This window comes from Scyliorhinus canicula, chromosome 11 (genome assembly GCF_902713615.1).
Source record: "Scyliorhinus canicula chromosome 11, sScyCan1.1, whole genome shotgun sequence".
Taxonomy (NCBI): domain Eukaryota; kingdom Metazoa; phylum Chordata; class Chondrichthyes; order Carcharhiniformes; family Scyliorhinidae; genus Scyliorhinus; species Scyliorhinus canicula.
In genome coordinates this window covers 161,997,012-162,016,323 of record NC_052156.1, presented here as the reverse complement: position 1 = coordinate 162,016,323, position 19,312 = coordinate 161,997,012, and the positions used below count along the sequence as shown (strand labels likewise).

The window sequence follows — 19,312 nt, the reverse complement described above, 5'->3', positions numbered from 1 at the left end:
CAAATGTAGAGTACGCTAATTGGTGCCCAGACATCAGCTGGCATGCTCCCCCCACCCCCCGGGGTCAGGGCCCTGTGCCTAGGCATAGTGGGTTTCACTGTAAATCCATCTCTGATTAGATGTAACCACATTAATTATTTTCAAAAGATCAATGCACTTAAGGTTGTGCTGGAAAACTGGATGCCATAGGCCCCAGGGAAATGTGCCCATTCATTCAACAATGACAAAGTTCAATAGCTCATTGATATCCGTAGATTGGAGAACAACTTCTTATCATATTATTCAAGGAAAGGAATTGGACTCTGAAAATTATAGATGAATGAGCACGATTTTTTTGTAGTTATAAATGATGCGATTTAATTTCCAGTCTGTCCATTATTAGTTCTGGATGCAGTCCTCAATTAAACGTGGCATTGTTAACTTATCGGGTACAAGGGGGCACAGTGGTTAGCATTGCTACCTCACAGCAGTGAAGACCCGGCTGCAATCCTGCTCCCCCCTCCGTGTGCAATCCTGCCCCCCTCTCCGTGTGGAGTTTCCACATGCTCCCCGTGTCTGTGTGGGTCACACCCCCACAACCCAAAGATGTGCATGGTAGGTGGATTAGCCACACTAATTGGAAAGAAAAAAAAGAACTGGGTACTAAAAGAATTTATCATCAGGTAACAATTATAATTCATATTTTTCAAAATTACTGAGAATGCATACCTGCATCTTAGTTTTATGAGATCCCAATTTTAGTAATATTCTGGAGAAGAAAATGAAAGCTTAACACAAAAGCTCTATTTTGTTTTAATAACTTTTATTAGACGTCTTGCAACGTAAAAAGGGTGATGTTTAAAAAAAACAAAATATAGCTCTGAATAAAGGTTTTATTTATTTACATGGAAATGTATATACAGAATACGTCCTTCAAGCTCGTTGGGCCAGGAACCTAATCATGCAGCCAAGAGGGAAACATAGAAGAAAAATGGCAGTTTGAACTGGAAAATTCAAATTATTTTGCAAGCTAAAGGAATTGATCCAATCTGCAGAATATCTGCTCGGAGCACAGTACAATTCCAAGCAATATATGCAAAGTCAGTACACATTCTATTCGGACTTATTTCAATGTTGATGTTAATAATCATTACAACAACAAGTTAGAAAATTTAGGCTTCTGTCTGTGAAGCAACAAGAGCATTTCCATTCTGTAAGGAATGTTTACAAGTTTCATGAGGTTTTTACCGATTATTTTCCTGCCTCAACATTTATTCCTTTCAGTTACAAAATATTTAAGTTACAACAATTGAAGGCGAAACATAAATAAGTTGATTGCTCAGATCAAACACCGTTTCCCATTGTTGCACAGTATCACTTTCAGTTGCAATCTCGGAACGACAGCAACTCAGGTGACCCAATAGGTTGGTTCAAACCGAAACCTTTTTTTTGTCATTGCACTAGCTGCATAACATTTGATTGCGAGCCAATGGTACATTCTGATAAATTTCTGAGGTATGAGAAGCACAAAGGCTGCCTGCTGATCACATAGCCTTTACTCTACCCAAAATACTTCAGCAAAAGGTCGTCCGCAACAAATCCATTCTAATGCACTGCACATAGGGATTGAAACGGATGGGGGTCTGGGAGAAAAGGTGGCCTGTACATACTGGTAGAACCTAACCTGGGTTGCTGCTAGTTTGAAGACCCTGCTCACAGCACTAAATGCACAAATGATTAGGTAAAAATCATTAATTTGATCAAAGTTTAAACAGCGGCAAAACAATTTAAACATTAACTTTTTATCTTTATATTAAAACAGTTCCCTTATACAAGTGCTGCAGATTGCATCTTGTACACCTCATTCGTCTTTGACGTCTTTAATATTCAAGACAAAATTTTAAAGCTAACCTGACATGATCTAGTCACATTCTTTCCTAATAATTGACATTGTTTCAGGAAACCAACCCATCACTCCAGTGCATTGCAGTTATTCATGAAGGCTCCCTGCCTTCTCAACCTTGCCCCTTGCCTGAGGTGTGGTGACGCTCAGGTTAAATCACCACCAGTCAGCTCTCCCCCTCAAAAGGGGAGAACAGCCTATGGTCCTCTGGGACTGTGGCAACATTTATTTTACATAACCTATAACTCAAAAGGAATAACGGCTACACATTTCTTGCTTTTTCATCAATGCACTGATAATTTTTATTTTGGTAATCATCGTAGTGCAAAAATAGCCAGTGTTTGTGCTTAGTTGTGAATAGTTAAGATTTTCTTGTGCCCTTCCTATCATCAGTCTGTTCAGCGAGAAAGAGATCTGAGTCACTACTGCTTCTCACTGATGAGCTTCAATTTCAACCAGTTGAACAAACACATTAGTAATAAAAGATGTCATAGAAAATGCAAATGAACCCATTCATAAAATAGAAAGTGGGCCCAAAGAGCAACTGCAGTAATTCTTTGGCGTTTTTAATCCTTTTAAAAATATGACAGTATACTCTGACCTGGTCCACAATGACTCACTACTGAAAAATTACATAACATTTTCTAGAATATCACAATCCTTTGACAAGCTCTCTAAACATTTTTTACTGAAATTATAAACGACTAAATGTAATATCATCAAAATAGGTCAGTGTATTTTTTTCTTGGTTGTACAAACATTAAATTCTGGCAAGGGAACTATTGTAATTTAATGAGCTAAAACAGAGCTTCAGAAGACATATGCATGATACTTGACCAAGGCTGTGAAATGTAGATAGCACAGGGTTAATTCTTCAAAATGTATACAAAATGTAAAATGATCCAGTAAGTGAACAAAGCAAGATACTGTTCTTCAGAAATTAAGCAGTAATAGCAATATTTATTACAGTTCTATTAAGTATAACATGCAAGATAACTAAATACAATGCACAGTTCCACACATTACCTTCAGTGTCATCTGCACATTATTCTACTGATCTGGGAAAAAACTCTGATATAGGTACTCTGTTTAAAAAATACAACAATAGAACACCATATACACATTAAAATGGAATGTGCAATTTTCTTACCACATATACAAACTGTAAGTCCATACAGAAGTAAGATAAAACAAAAATCAGTAACTGCTCTGCAGCAACTTACATCCAAATCTTTTAATACCAATGGGGTGAAATTCAACTTTGGTAGGGCATAAAGTGGGCAGGAGCGGATTGGACACCAATTATACACCTGCCCAATCATCCTTTCCATTTAGGTTAATGGAAAGCTGCTGGTCTGCTGTTGCCCATTCCGTGTCCTCACTAAAGTTGAAATTCAGTAATTTTCTAAGTGTTTACAGTGGATGCATTTTTCCTGAATATTTCTTGCATAGTGGTGTTGACTTTAACCTCATGAAAATCCAGCTACTTCATTTGCTGACATTCTTTAATACATTAATTTAAGGTACTCGCTTATTCGAATATAAAACCATTGTGGCAGAATGCTGTTGCTGGATCGAATGGCGAGAGGAAAGTCATTCATTACACATTATTAGTGAGGAATTAAGTAATTTGATTTTAAATCCTGACCCAATAAATACTCCACAATTATCATTTTTTCTAAGTATGTTGTGTTTTTTGTAAATACAAATGAAGAGATTTTCAACCATATTTGCATTTTGAAGATAATGAACAGGGCTCATTTCACAAAATTACTTCTAAATGCAACATCGTACCCACAGACCAATCTTACCAATGTCAATGTAACAATGGCACAATGTTTGTTGAGGTAATTCTGTAGGAAAATAGCAGACCCATTTAGATGTGGTTCCAGCAATAGTCAGCAAACAGCCCTGCAGTTATGAAAAGGCATATATTCTTTACATATTTAATGGATTCCTTCTTTGTGTAAAATTATACAGTGAAGAACACTTCCGTATTACTCCAATGTATAATGTCCTGGATTCGGACTCCTTTATATGCTGTCAGCTCCCTTTCATACAACTCTGTTTCGAACCAATATACATTCAATGTGAATTCTTCTGGAAGAAAGGTAAATTTTAAAATCAAATCTCCTGGGTGGCTATAGAGATCGTTATTAAAGTCTGTCCCAATGTTAAAAATTAAGCTGGATATTTTAAGGAAGGCCTTTTCCCCATTTGTGTCTTGTGAAATATTTTTAAATAAAATTAACTCAAAAGAATGTTCACAGCCTTCATATCTTTTAAACTTGTCTTATTGTATGTTTAGACAATTCAATCACTATGTTATCATCAACAGTCAAGGCCAAGTCTGAATGTTTAACTAAACATATACCAGCTTTTTATTTAGTGCAGGATATTGAAGGTTATACTCTATGACAAATGTATGTTTTCATATGTGGAACAGGATTACACTTTAAAAAACTGATCTCACTTTAAAATTGCAAGGTATTTTTATTACATGATTTTTTTCAAATAAAAAGCTCAAATGACTAGGTTACTAGTATTAATCCCCCACCCCCATAGACACTTTTGATAATATGCTTACTTTAGAATCACCTTCCTGATCTAACAAAAACTCAATTTAACAACAGATTTTCAAACTTGTGCTTCTGAAGGATTCACATAGAAGACGCACGTGCAACATGATTTTATTCTCTGATCCTGTACTATGAAACAGAGTGTAATGTTTGAAGATTTGATTTGTGTTATTTTTGTTCACAACCTTGTTGTGCTTCAGGACTTTATGATCCAAAGATTTGTTTTCACATCATTGAGCATCAAGCAAAGGTCACATTGAATATCTGCGCTTTATGACATGTGGTTTACTGGAACATGGGGACCTCCTCTGTGCAGTCTGTCATTTAATAGCTTCAGATCAACCTTGTAGTTGCTGGTTTTAAAGTTAACTAGTAAGATTACCACATTGATTCTAGGCAGAAACACCAAATGCATTCCTTGAATGCATACAATTTTTATGTGTTAATGTGAATATTACACACACAGGATATGATGAGCAGATTAGCTGAAATATCTAGTAACTTTAATTTTTATGTACCATTTATGGCAACACAAGTATTTGAACATAAATAGTTAAGAAGCAAACCTGAACCCTTCAACAATGTCTCTGATGTGCACAGTACAAGGGTTGCCAGGTGACAGTAACCACCACAGTTATCCTCAACATTAAATGGCCTGTGGTGGAGAAATTTGAAGCCTTGACCATTTTTAATTAAGTCCTTATGGGACTGCAAAGGTGTGTCATACACTATAGCTGTAATTGTTTCAAATGTTTTTCTTCAATTTTTTTTCTGCACGGAAGAGAAGGACACGGAAAACAAAAGGGTGAACTATTTGAAGAAAAGTTAAATGTCCCTGAACACAAGATATATCACAATTTAATTATATATTAGTCTACACCACAAAAATGTTCCAAAGACACTGCCCTCCAACTAGAATTCGCTGTGAAGTATGAATATATTGTGACAATGTTTTAAGGAGCTAAATAAATGCAATTTGAAAAACTTTAAATTATAAAAATCTAGCTCACAATCTGGACGTTCATTCTGTGTAGCAAAGTTTCTTTTAAAGCTGGGGTACTTAGACCATAAGGATGTCATTGAAATTATCAGGTGTCTATTTCATGTGATTTTGTGTGTCAGTAAGAAACTTTTTCTCCAACAAATGCAAATGTAGTTCACAAGGTTGGTTTGAGTTCCCAAGAATGTGCCAGAGGGCTCTCTAACAATTAGGTGGAAAACTCATTGCTTAAGTTATCTAGAACCTGCAATTTTTCCACCAAGAATATGGTGCAAATATTCAACCAAGTGATTCAATTCACCGTAATGTCTACAACATATCTTCTAGATGTTGAAGGTGAAAGCAATGTTGTGAAATCAGTTTAAAGTATGTAAAATCTAGCAAAACTCCTATACTAACACACTGCAGTGCAGTAACAGTTAATCCCTTCAAGTTATTGATATTGAAGTTTTAATATTTGGAATTTAGGGGGTCGATCACATTGTCCTCTCCAAACCTTGTTTTCCCATCTTCCACGCAAAACAATTTACACCGTTTCATGTTTCCCTTAAAGATAATTTATATTGTACCAGTGTATGAAACCTCCTAATTTTTAGACATTAATAACTCAAAGCATTCCTGTAGAGAAATTTCACACAACTCTCATTTTAATAATTTGCTCTAGCTAAGTAAACATAGTCCTGATCTCTTCAAACTTCAGGGAGCTTGAATTGAATTAATTGTTTGGCTGCGATTGATCACAGGTTTAAAGACATCTGCACAATAAAGGGCAGTAAAACTGCTCCATCATATTTTCTGGTTCTCAAAACCTAAATTAAACAGCACAGTGCCACGGAAATTAAAGTTTCTCCTTATAACTCAAATTGATGACATTTACAATCAATTGGCAAACTATAAAGCACAACCGAATCAAAGTGAACACGAGTAATGTACAGAAAGATCATTCAACTGGAGAGCACAGCAGATTGTTGTCAGAAGTATATCCAGTACATCCAGGATCAGGCTTCTTCCTTCTCTGTTGATTCCAATTTGTGTACATGCTTCCATTTTTATTAATAGGGAGTTAAAGCATGAAGACTCAGCAAGTCTTGAAAACCTGTCAAAGGAAGAATCTTTGACAACATAGCTGATATTATCACTTTGAAATCCGCATTCTCATTTCTATAGAAATCTCTGGTGGTTAACATTTGATTGCATCGTCATCGCATCCCAACTGATGTCTGATTCCATTGAAATATGTGTAGTATCCATCTTCTTGTAAAAGAGGCCCTTTTACAGTTAGATTATTTTTTTTTTATACTTCATTTTGATCAAATTACTCAATGTGAGCAGCAAATTTTTAAAAAATGCTCACAAAGTTTATTTCACAGCATTTCTCTTGACTGGCAAGTTATCAGATGAAAATCTGCCCGTTGTGTTAAACCTGAACACATTGGTCCAATGTTCATTTTAGAATGATTCTGGGCAAAAAAAGGAATGGCGACAAATTTAGTTTGCGTACTGTGCATAGAAAGCAATTTTCACTCTCTCAATATGATGACATAATTTGATAGCAGGGCCGAGTTTGAGCTCCATACATTCCTGGACTGTTGGCAGGGTCAAGAGCAGCAGTGCCTGGCCATCAATGTCCTGCGAGATCAATAAAAATAAATAAATGCTCCAGTAATTCACCAAATTCAGAATATTAAAAATGCTTTTTCCACATACTGATTAATTTAATTCTCAATTCACTTTATTTATACATGGAAATATTGGCGACCTGCTCTAATTTGCCATGAAATACCCTTTGCAAATTGAACAGAACCCCCACACTGTCTGAAAAATAGCATATCGGTCTTCCATTCAGTGCTCTTTCTGGAGCAACATGAATTCAAGTGCCAAGAAAGGTGCAATACTGCATTTCAATTGCATTTACATAGGCAATAATGCTCCTGAATGTATGTCATAGCGAAGAACTATATTAACTTACCTTGCTTCATCTGGCAGTAATGCAAGTGTGATTGCAGCCAAGGAATCAATGTATATTTATTTTGGCTGACTTTTACATTTTTGAAAGTAAATTTGCACTGGTTCTGTGAACATAGCATTGTGATTCATACTTGAAAAAAAGAACATGATGTTCGACTAAATAAACAAGGAGTCCTCTTAAAACATTTATTTGCCAGAGAGATGGGATGAAGCAAGTTTAGGTTTTTGTTTACTATTCTGAGAACAGAAGGGAAATTATTAATGCATAGCCCTTCTGGATTTCACTGATTTACACTTTAATATATTTTAAAGATGTTTCAGATTAAGAGATAGTTAAAAACGGTCAACTTTTAAATCAAGTAAATGCACCGAAGATTTACATGTGGTAACAGCATTGCTGCTTTATTACTACTGTTCAGCTTGCTGCCCAATGTTAAAGGAAAACATGTGTGCTGCCATTAACACGAATAGAATGCCGCCGCCGAGGAACACGGCTGGGGGATTGGAGAATCCCACCCTTTGCTAATGATCTCTAAAACATTGTCCATTGGACAACAGGTAAACCAACCATTTGTTCTCTGATGCAGCCTGTAATGATAAAGCATTTGGATGATGAAAATTTCGGGCTGAGGAGGTCATTCTGCCCATTCAGTCTATGCTGGTTTTCCAGCCTAATCCCAGTTTCTAGCTCTTGGTCCACAGCTAAGTCACATGATTTCAAGTCTGTATCCAAATACCCTTTAAATGCAATCCCTTTCTGCCACTACCACCGTTCCCAGATGCCCACTGTCCTCTGGGTGAAAATAATTCTTCAACCCCTCTAAACTCCTTCTGCCAATTACTTCAAATCTATGCCCCCTGGTTATTGGCCTCTTTGACATGGGAAATAGAGCCTTTTTATATTATCCAGGCTCCTTAACTTTGTACACCTCAATCCTCTCACCAAGGAAAATAACCACGGCCTAACCACTCCACATGGTTAGAAATTTCCAACCCTAGCAACAGACTCGTAAATTTAATCTGTTCCATCTCTAGTGCAATCACATCCTTCCTGTAATGTGGTGAGCAGAATTGCATGAATGTTCTCTACTTGTGGCCTAATTAATGTTTGATACATTTCTAGCATTTTGTCCCTGCTCATAAATTCAATGAGCTGGATTCTCCATTTTGGAGACGAAGTTGATAAAGGAAAGTATTCTTTCTGAACCACTTTTATCTACTTATCCTGCCAGCGATCCATGGACAAGGTCTCTCTATCACTCTACACTTCAGAATCTTATCAATTATTTTGCACTTCCTTGCCTTGTTTGCCCTTTCCGAATGCATTGCTCTTCCACTTCTCCAGATTGAATTCCATTTGTACTTTACTACCCACCTGATCAGCCTGTTGATATCTTACTGCAGCCTAAGCTTTCTTCATTATCAACTACAAAAACAATTTTTGCAAATTTCTCAATCATGCATGACCCTTTAAGTTAAAAAAATATATAACTAATCATGAACAGCAAGGAAACCAGTGCTGCCCCTGCACAATCCCACTGGAAATAGCTTTCCAGTCACAACCTCTTGTCGACTATTATACTTCCTGTCACTGAGCCAATTTTGGATTCAGCTATGCACTTTTCCTTGGATTCCCCTGAGCTTTTACCTTTTTTAACCAAACTTCCATTTTGACAAAAAGTAACAATGGATATAGTCTCTCTGATTTTACTTCAAATATTTTGCCCATTGATGGACATCACACATTAGGTGCAATTTACAGTGCAGTGGAAGCAGAGAATCATGTCTGGACAGTTTAGATTACCATAGATAATTGCACATAGATGACTGCGTGGAGTATTAGGAAGGTGGATCTACAAAACCAGAATTCCTTATCTGTACTTCGCAGATGATGAGTGTTGATGAGACTCCCACAGCAGGGACACCAAATATGGTACATCATGTGACTAAAAAAGACTTCCTAAACTGTACAATCTGCAACTTTACTTCGATTTTACTTCAATAAATCAACATTTACCACACACACTCAGCGGTGGATTTTATGGGGCGATGTATTCCCCGCTCACCAATAAGAACACAGAACAGTACAGCACAGAACAGGCCCTTCATGAACCGACTCAGAAGCAGATATTATGCAGGGAGCAGCCTTAATCGATTCAGAGTGGGACTTCTGCTGCAATCTTGAAGAAAGCTCTGTCTTAAGACAGTGGACAGCCACTCTGATTGGTCAGCAGCTCTGTCAACCCAGCAGTGCCAAAACCGAATGGTCGCCAATGCTGGGACGACAGCCAGTCCCTGTGGGAGAAGAGTCCTGCAGGCTGGACCAGAGTTAAGTCCTGCATCTTGGATGGGCCTGGCTGGGAGACTTCAGCGAGGGGGCGGAGGTAGAATGGCTTTGGGGAAGGTCAGAAAGAGGGTCTGATCTTTGGGGGGGGGGGGGGGGGGGGTGAGGAGGTGACACCGATCAGCACAAGCTAATCCCTAAAAGGAAGTTCCCCTCTTCCTTGGGGTAAGTGAGGGGTGCAAAGTCCAGCTCCCCACACACACGTCAGTGATCACCAGTAGCGACTAGATTTTTTTATCACATTATTTCTTTTCTTGAAGTACATGGAATTATTTATACTCCTGATCACAACTTTAGGACTTTTCCAAGCACACAATTATTTGCCAGCACTATTGATATATAAGCATACACAACCAATTTTTCACACAAACATCCAACAGTGAATCAGAGGCATAGCTAGTTGTGGGTTGTGTTGGCTGAGGAAGGAGGATTGAGCAAACTTCCAATTTTTCTTCCAGTAGCTCCGGGTGACCTTTTACATCTACCTGACCAAAAAGGAACATCAATTTTAGTGCATCATCTGAAATGCAGCAATCAATAGTGAAGTACAACCAACAGAACTAAACTGGAGTGTCAGTCTAGATTGTGTTAAAATCCTGGTGTGGGACTTGAAACTATGACCTGCTGAATTGCAGGATTAGGTTTAATTAGCTGAGCTAATCTGACATGCAACATTTGGACTTGCCCAGGTTGGCTGGATAGCTGGTTCAAGATGCAGAGCGAGGCCAGCAGCGCGGGTTCAATTCCCGTACCGGCTGAGGTTATTCATTAGGGCCCTGCCTTCTCAACCTTGCCTGAGGTGTGGTGACCCGGAGGTTAAATCACCACCAGTCAGCTCTCCCCCTCAAAGGGGAAAGCAGCCTGTGATCATCTGGGACTTTACCTTTATTTACACAACTCTGAGCAAACCAGGTGGATAGAGCCGTATCTGCTCGGAGTCATGGCCAATAAAACCTATTGAGTTACAAGAGTGAACCATAATGATTCAGGTGTCTCAACTGGTCAGCAAATGAAAGGGCTTTTCAATAAACCTCAGACACATTTAAACTAAGCAAAAATAAATTCAAATATTGAGGTATTCAGGTGGCTCATGGCTGGCCACAATGCATAAATGGAACCCGACAGTCCTGGTGGAGGAGGGCAAAAGACGATTTAACAAGCTGGACCCTTCCACTTTCATTAGCTGGCAGGTACAAACCATCAAAATGAACATCCTACTAAAATTTTTATTTGTGTTTCAATCCCTCCTGATATTTCTACCCAAGATATTTTTGTATAAAATGGATAATAATTTCGGATTTTATATGGGAGAATAAAATTCCACGAATTCGATGGGTATTTTTACAAAGGAATCGGCTGGGTGGGAGGGTTGGCACTGCCCAATCTTTTGTATTATTATTGGGCAGTTAATATAAAAAAGATTGGGCAATGGTGGGGAGAGAAAGAAGCGGAATGGGTACAGGTGGAGGAAGCATCGTGTAAGGGGGCAGCTTGAAGACTTTCGCTGCTGCCCCACTCCCATCAAAGGACACCACATCACACCTCTTTCCCTTTCTATTAGTCCTGAGATTTCCGACACTCCAAAAATTGCCTCGAGAGGTTCAGGTAATTCCTTTTGTTTAGTTTCCTTCAATTTATTTTAAGTTGCAGTGCCTCTTAGGGGCTATCAGTTGGTTTAATTGTTTTTTAAAAAATGATTATTTGGTTAATTTTTTGAGTATGGATTTGAAGGGGGTAGAGAGAGAGAGACTGTCTGCCTCCCTTCCGTGGCTACGTTTTCGGCCGTGTATCCTTGGAGAGGCAACACAAGGTGTTTGTTTGAGGCCTCCTGTAAATATTGGATACCGCAGAAGCTGGAGTGCTTCATTGCCCCCAAATCCACATTTTGATTTAACTTCCCACTGGAGTTTTGGTTTTGTTTGGTGCGCCAATTTGGCCATTTATTTCACCCAAGGGTATCATGAGATTGGCTGGAGTACATCAGCCCCGGGAACCATATTTTAATTTGATACATTTCCTTTGAAGTTTTGATTTTATTACTGTCTCCTTCGGGAGGCATTCAATTAGTTAATAAGTTTATATTTGTTCATTTGCCTTACAAAAGAGTATAAAGAGAGGTTGCTGTGACATTGCAGCATTATATATTTCTGCTTCCTACTGACTAAACCATTCTGTGAATAAACCTGTAAATTAATAGTATCTAGTTTCATACTTCAACTGGCTTGGGATTGGATTAACAGAAGTTAGGTTGAAATAACCAACATATGTTACATGTTGCCATTGACAGTCTTCAGTTTCAGTTTGGACTTTAATAAAGAAAGAGGCGGCTGGATATAGCGCTTGGGGAGAATGGGATTCCAAGGCAATGGGGAGAAAGCAGGATTAGGCTATTGAGTTGGATGATCAGCCATGATCGTGATGAATGGCGCAGCAGGCTCGAAGGGCCAAAAGGCCTCTTCCTGCTCCTATCTTCTATGAATCTATGTAAAATAAATGAAGTGTAAAGACCAGGAGGACAACCCAAGTAACTATTTATGCATAAATGTTAGGTGCTAATTGCCCACTTCTTCTATTGAGCTCCGGAATGGAGTTATGTAATATTATAATGCATGTGATGACTATTTTTTCTATCTGCTTATTTTTTAAATTCAAAACTCGGTATGGTTTGGCATCATTTTGGTCAACTGACATTTTTTTTCTCCTCGAAGAAATGCATCAAGAAGTGTGTTTTATATTTATCGAGTGGCTATGATGAAAGCAAGTGACATACCATTTTGTTATAGGCCTTCCTCTAAGAGATGAGGAAAGAAATTAAATGGCTTACAAAGCACATGTAAGAAAGATAGAGGAGGAATGATACCTCTGGCTACAGATGATGCATCAATGCCTGTGATACAGCTACTTTGAGCACAATTTAGCTACTTTGAGCACAATTTTTTTTTTTTTTTTTAAAGGTGTTTTATTCTTATTTGAGCGAGATTAAAACCTATCCTTTTCGACCAAGCTGTATCTGCCCTGGTAACCCTCGTGGTCAAATGCTATTTGTGAAGATTTCTGAGAAGCACCATGGGATGTTTTACTATTAAATACAAGCTGTAATTAATTTCACGCTGACAAAACCCATTTGCACTCATGTGGGTAATGAGCCTGTACTACTCCCTACGTACATTCATGACATCCTTTGGACATCTCTAAGACCATGGAGTCACTTCCTCACGTATCAATGTTTCCACAAAGAGTTTACCATGACAATGTATTGGAATTTAGTTCTCAAAGCCCACAGAGCAGTACGAGTATTCATAGGAGATGATTATGTGCAAAGCCTATCACTGCAGAGGCAACAGCTCTGAGCATTTGGTCTCTGTGGGAATGCAAAGCAGACAATTACTGATGCTCAGTTATCTGTGCGAGATAACTCACAAGTTGGGCTCCGTTAAACTACCTGGACCAAATGCCAGCATCATGTCTATTAACCATTCAATAACAGCATGTCACAGTATTCTCTGATCAGTAAACTGGCTCAGTGATATGTTAATCTGCATGCAAATGAAGAGTGTTTCTGTAGCTTGGACCTCTGTTTAGAAACTGGTCCTTCTCAACCTTCCTCAAAGTTTCAGTCTTTCAACGAGTGATTCCTCCGCAGCATTAGTAGTTAAGTGTCCCATTGTCCAAGACTTTGTGTTGGGATCTTGGAAATATTTGAGAGCACTGATTAATTTTCTATTGTGCATTGTGCTCTTCAGCTATGCTTTGGGAAACAATAGACTAAGGTAAATTTAATTTGCTGCCAAATTAAATCTTCTTTCACCAAAAGTAGAAGATATGCCACTCAATGAACAAAATACACAACACTAAATAATATTCCTGCTCCTCTTTAGGTATTCATGACGTGTAAATTATCAGCAAATCTCTCAGAGATCCATTTGATGTGTGCGACTGGTCACAAATCAATCCTAAATATAGGAAAAGTGTAGATGAGACTGACTGATAACCCTGACTTATACTGACAACATTCAATTGATGAGAGCAAAAATCAAAGATTCTGTTACAGTAGAAGTGAAGTGCTTTGATACTGACCTGATCCAGGATGTTATATAGCTCTCCCCATGAGTACTATTAAGATCTGTTTAATGACCATTAGATCTATTAATTTATTTTATCTGGGCTGTCCAAATAGTACAAATGCCTGCTGTGTTCAAATAAAACCATAAGGCTGATTTAGAAAACCTCTGCAGTTCTCTTTCGAATCCTTTTTTTCCCTCCAGAATTAAGTTTACTGGAAAATATTAGTCTTTAGCTTCAGAGTTATTAAGCTTCTTTTAATTAGTGTTTTTTGCATTCAATAGGCTGCGCATAATCTTCAAGATCTCAGTGTAACAAAGGTGTAGTCACTCACCAACCACATTTAGCCAACCCCACAGATGTGGAGTAGATCGCCTTAATTTTATTTTCAACAAGTTTAGATATGGGGTGTGATTTAACGGACTAGTTTCTGGGTTGGATTTTCCATTTCAGAGACTAAATGCGGACGCCGGGACTGAATGCGTTCTATGACCACAGATGCGGCGCCGGTACCGAGCAATTCAGGATCTGTTCATGGGCTAGCACTGGCACATGTCGAACGAGAGTAATTCCAATGAAAAACAATGTCCGGTTTGCTGGTGTTGGGATTGGCACTAGAGAGACTGACAAGCTGCAACCACATAAAAGCTCTCCACTTCCCACACACACTCGTTCCAGCCGATAAGATGGCAGCCTAAGAGCAGCACCGTGGTTCGCAGATGCAGAGCTCGAGACCCTGCTGGATGATGTGGAGGAGAGGCGGGGCACCCTGTTCCCCAGGGTGGGAAGAAGGCTGCCACCTGCTGTTGTACACTGGGCTGGGCACAGGTGGCAGAGGCTGTGAGCATTGTGGGCCCCACCGCAAGGACCAGCCAGCAGTGTTGCATGAAGCTGTACGATCTCCTTAGCCAGCACTGTGCCCCTGGCACCACACACCCGTAACCTCGCCCACCCAGAGGGTGTTCAAACCCCACCCACTGGCAGTCTGCTCACACCACACCCTGCACCACAATACAACACCCATACCGCCCGTCACGGCCGGTACCCTGTTGACAAAGGCCCTGCCTACCCCCTGTGCTGCCCGTGTCAGACTGTCTGACACTGTGTGTTTCTGGTACGCCCCCTCCCTCACAGGGGAAGGCAGCTGTCAAAGGTGCGGCCCTTCACCACTGCGGAGTGGCAGGCACTGAATCTGGCTTGGGGAGGGGGCAGTCGCCCAGGCGGAAGTCGGCATAGGGGAACCAAGTGAGCCCCCACTGAGTTGTGGACTCCCTGTGGCACAACCCCCAAACCACCCTGGATGCCCCAGAACATCCATGCAACAGACAAGGCTGAAGCATTTGCAACAATCTTCAATCAAAAATGCCGAGTGGATGATCCATCTCGGTCTCCTCCAGAGATCCCCAGCATCACAGATGCCAGTCTTCAGCCAATTTTATTTGCTGCAAATGACAACAAGAAACGCCTGGAGACATTGGATATTGCAGAAACTATGAGCCCCAACAACATTTTAGCAATAGTTCTGAAGACTTGTGCTCCAGAACGAGCCATGTCCTGAGCCAATCTGTTTCCGCACAACTATAATATTGGCACCTATCCGGCAATGATGAAAATTGTCCAGATATGTCCTGTCCATAAAAAGCAGGACATAAAAACCCGCCTAATCACTCTACCCGCCTAATCACGCTACCCGATTATCAGCCAAGTGATGGAAAGTTGTTGATGGTGCTATCAAGTTAGACTTACTCAGCAATAACCTGCTCACTGATGGTCAGTTTGTATCCGCCAGGGCTACTCAGCTCCTGATCTTATTACAACCTTTGGCAAAACATGGACAGAAGAGCTGAACTCCAAAGATGAAGTGAGAGTGACTGTCATTGACAACAAGACAGCATTTGATCGAATATGACATCAAGGAGCCCTAGCAAAACGGAAGTCAATGTGAATCGGGGGAAAACTCTACTGATTGAAGTCATCTCAGTCCCAGGACATCACTACAGAAATTCCTCCGGGAAGTGTCCCAGGCCTAACCATCTTCAACTGCTTCATCAATGACCTTCCCTCCATTATCAACATCCTGGGGGTTACCAATGACCAGAAACTGTACTGGATCATCCATATGAACACTATGACTAGAAGAGGTCAGAGGCTGGGAATTGTGCGCAGGTGTCTGACCTCCTGACTCCCCAAAACCTGTCCACCATCTACAAGGTTCAAGACAGGAGTGTGATGGAATACTCATCCAGTTACCTGGATGAGAGCAGCTCCAACAACACTCAAGAAGCTCGATACTATTCAAGACAAAACAACCTGCTTGATTGGCATCCCATTCACCATCTTCAACTCCCTCCACCATCAATGAACAATGGCAGCAGTGTATACCATCTACAAGATGCATTGCAGCAACTCACCAAGATTCCTTAGATAGCCCCTTCTAAATCCGTGACCTCTATCATCTAAAAGGACAAGGGCAGTAGATGCATGCATGTTCCCCTCCAAGTCATATAGCATCCTGACTTGCAACTTGAAACAAACCTGTTGGACTTTAACCTGGTGTTGTTAGACTTCTTACTGTGCTCACCCCAGTCCAACGCCGGCATCTCGACATCATTACTCTGTTTAACTAATAATCCAGAGGCCAGCCTAATGTTCTTGGGAACCGAGTGCAAATCCCACCACAGCAGCTGGTTTGAATTCAGTAACAAAACTATCATCGATTGTCATAAAAACCCATCTGGTTCACTAATGTGAAGGAAATTTGCCGTCCTTACCTGGTTTGTCTTACATTTAACGCCAGACCCATAGCAATGTGGTTGACTCTTAACTGCTCTTTGAAATGACCTAGTAAGCCACTCAGTTCAAAAGGCAATTAGGGATGAGTATCAAATGCTGGCCATGCCAATGATGCCCACATCCAATGTAAGACTATGGGGCAGGATTCTCCGACCGCCTGCTGGGTCGGAGAATCGCCCAGGGGGGGGGGGGCGGCGGTACGAATCCTGCCTCGCCTCCCTGACGCCGAACTCTCCGGCGCCGGGCCGGTCGGCGGCCGCTGGCAGCAGCACCCCCGGCGATTCTCCGCCCCGTGATGGACCGCCTGAAAATTTCTACAAAAACTTGGAACATCCATACCTCTGCTGAAGAAACAGTGCTTATTCCATCGTAACACCACTACAAAATGTTGTGGAGAAAAATCATTTTGTAGTAAATTCTTGCCTGACAAACAGAAATGCCCCCAACAGAATCCCACCGTAAACACAGAATTCAAGAGTTCACATTACCACAGAAAACTGTAATAAATGTAAAAACAAATCATGTACACAGGGGATTACCAAATAGACAAAGCTTGCTTTTTTTACTTGATGCGTGTGAATTAAATTAGCAAATGTTTCATGAAGCATAACTGTACATGACCTTGTTTCCCCAAATCAGGCCAGATAGCAACACGTGAAAATTGCACTCCTGTCAAAGAAGTCAAAAACAAAACCTCGACGTGGAATAAAAACACAACAGCGGTCTGTACCTTAACCATGACATGTTTGTAATTATAAACACTTGAAAATTAATCCAATTTCTTAGAACTACAAAGAAACATTAGAGAAACAATGCGAATAATCTCTATAATTACATTTCTGTACTCTATAATAAACTGCATGTTCAAACATGATTTAATCTAAATGTTAAGTCCTGTTGAGACTACTTCTAGATGAATGCAAGATTCTAATAATGTAGTCGGTGCTACACCCATGGAATATGTCAGTTTCTATAAGAAATGTGCAAATTGACTGAGAAGGGTGTGTAATTGGTGAGAAAATCTTTATTATTTACAAAAAACATCACTGAGTGTTAAAATTAATTCACAGAAGTTTATATAAATACTTGGTGAATGTATAATTATTAGACATAATTATCCACTGATTATAATATCTTAATTATTAAGGAGAAAAATGTTCTTATTATTGGAATGAATCACTGCTCTGTGTAATGAGTGCGTGCAGCTTATTGCTGCATCATTTGTACTGTAGATTTGGAGACCAGGCAAAGCAAGCTATAGTGCTTCAAATAATGGCCAGCTCAGCATTTTCAATAGAGTGAATGCACGTTATGATATTAAAACAATTCTAAATTCTAGAGCATGCCATTGCACATCGTCAGCCCATGACTTTCAAACGTAAAATTACAATTTACGATTTCATGATGTACATTTCCCACGTGAGGCATGAATGCAAAAGAGGACTTGGGGTGTGTTCACCAATCCCGATGCAAATTGTTAATGCAGTAGTTTTTTTCACTGCCTCTGTCGGGACCTCTGTAGTTTCCAGACAAGGGTCTCTCTTCTGGGGAGCTTTCTGACAGGGGGTGGGGTCGATTCATTTTATTCAGGGAGTCTGCACGGGGGGACCTTTTATTTAAGGGGTCTCTGGTGGGGATCCCTTTATTTAGAGGGTCTCTGGGGGGGCCTTTATTTAGGGGTGTCTGGGGGTCCCTTTATTTAGGGGGTCTCTGGGGGGATCCCTTTATTTAGGGGGTCTCTGGGGGGATCCCTTTATTTAGGGGGTCTCTGGGGGGATCCCTTTATTTAAGGGGTCTCTGGTGGGGATCCCTTTATTTAGAGGGTCTCTGGGGGGGGCCTTTATTTAGGGGTGTCTGGGGGGTCCCTTTATTTAGGGTGTCTCTGGCGGGGATCCCTTTATTTAGGGGGTCTCTGGCGAGGATCCCTTTATTTAGGGGGTCTCTGTGGGGGGGGAGCGGGAGTGGAGACCTTTTGTTTTTGGGGTCTCTGCAGGGGATGGTCCCTTTATTTAAGGGGTCTCAAGGGTGGCTTGGAGGAGGGACCCCAGAAATCCTGATCTGGTGGCCTGAGTATGGAAGTGCGCAATTGGTGGGGTTGAATTGCGATGTTGAAGGGCAGGAGTGACCAGCCCCAGGTCCTCGCTATCGGGCCGCCCGTTCAAAATAGTGCCCAATAGTGAGAATCCCGGGAATCCCTTGCAATCCTCCCCATGCATGAATTTGCATGGCTAAGGATGGCGCATCACGTCCTCATTAGCGCTCCTGAACGCAAATAAGTGCAGTTCAACTCTGGCCGGAAAATATTCACCTAGGATCTGCTTCAAGCCCTATTTTTCTTTAAACATGCGCAAAAGATCACAGATATGTGGAAGTTGCACAAAATGCAATTCACGGTTAAACCCCTCGTTCTTTTGCATCGCCGTCACCAATTTCAGGCAAGTTTTGTTGAAAACACAATGCAAGTGAGCAGAAATAACAAGCATGGAATTTAAAACCAAAACCTGATCAGTATTCCATGGTTATGAATAAAGCAGGTCAATACTTCTGTGTAATCTGTTATCTTGTATAAGGATAAGTGAAGGTTATCATAACATAATTGCGGTGATTGTACCTTTAAGGGCAACACTGCGTAAAAGGATCACCTGGCTTGGATGACCCATTGGGACTTGAATGGGGAAATCACC

General features: G+C 40.4%; 1 protein-coding gene across 4 annotated transcripts in view; it reads right to left on the bottom strand.

Moving 5' to 3' along the window:
• Positions 1 to 785: 785 nt before the first annotated feature.
• sfmbt2 (Scm like with four mbt domains 2) overlaps positions 786 to 19,312 on the bottom strand; it is a 192,212-nt gene continuing 173,685 nt past the window's right edge. For all 4 annotated transcript variants that reach the window (XM_038811888.1, XM_038811889.1, XM_038811890.1 and 1 more), the window contains exon 21: positions 786 to 7,090. In XM_038811888.1, the coding sequence (XP_038667816.1) occupies positions 6,950 to 7,090 (141 nt within the window). In that variant the 3' untranslated portion in view covers positions 786 to 6,949. The remainder of the gene's footprint in view (positions 7,091 to 19,312) is intronic.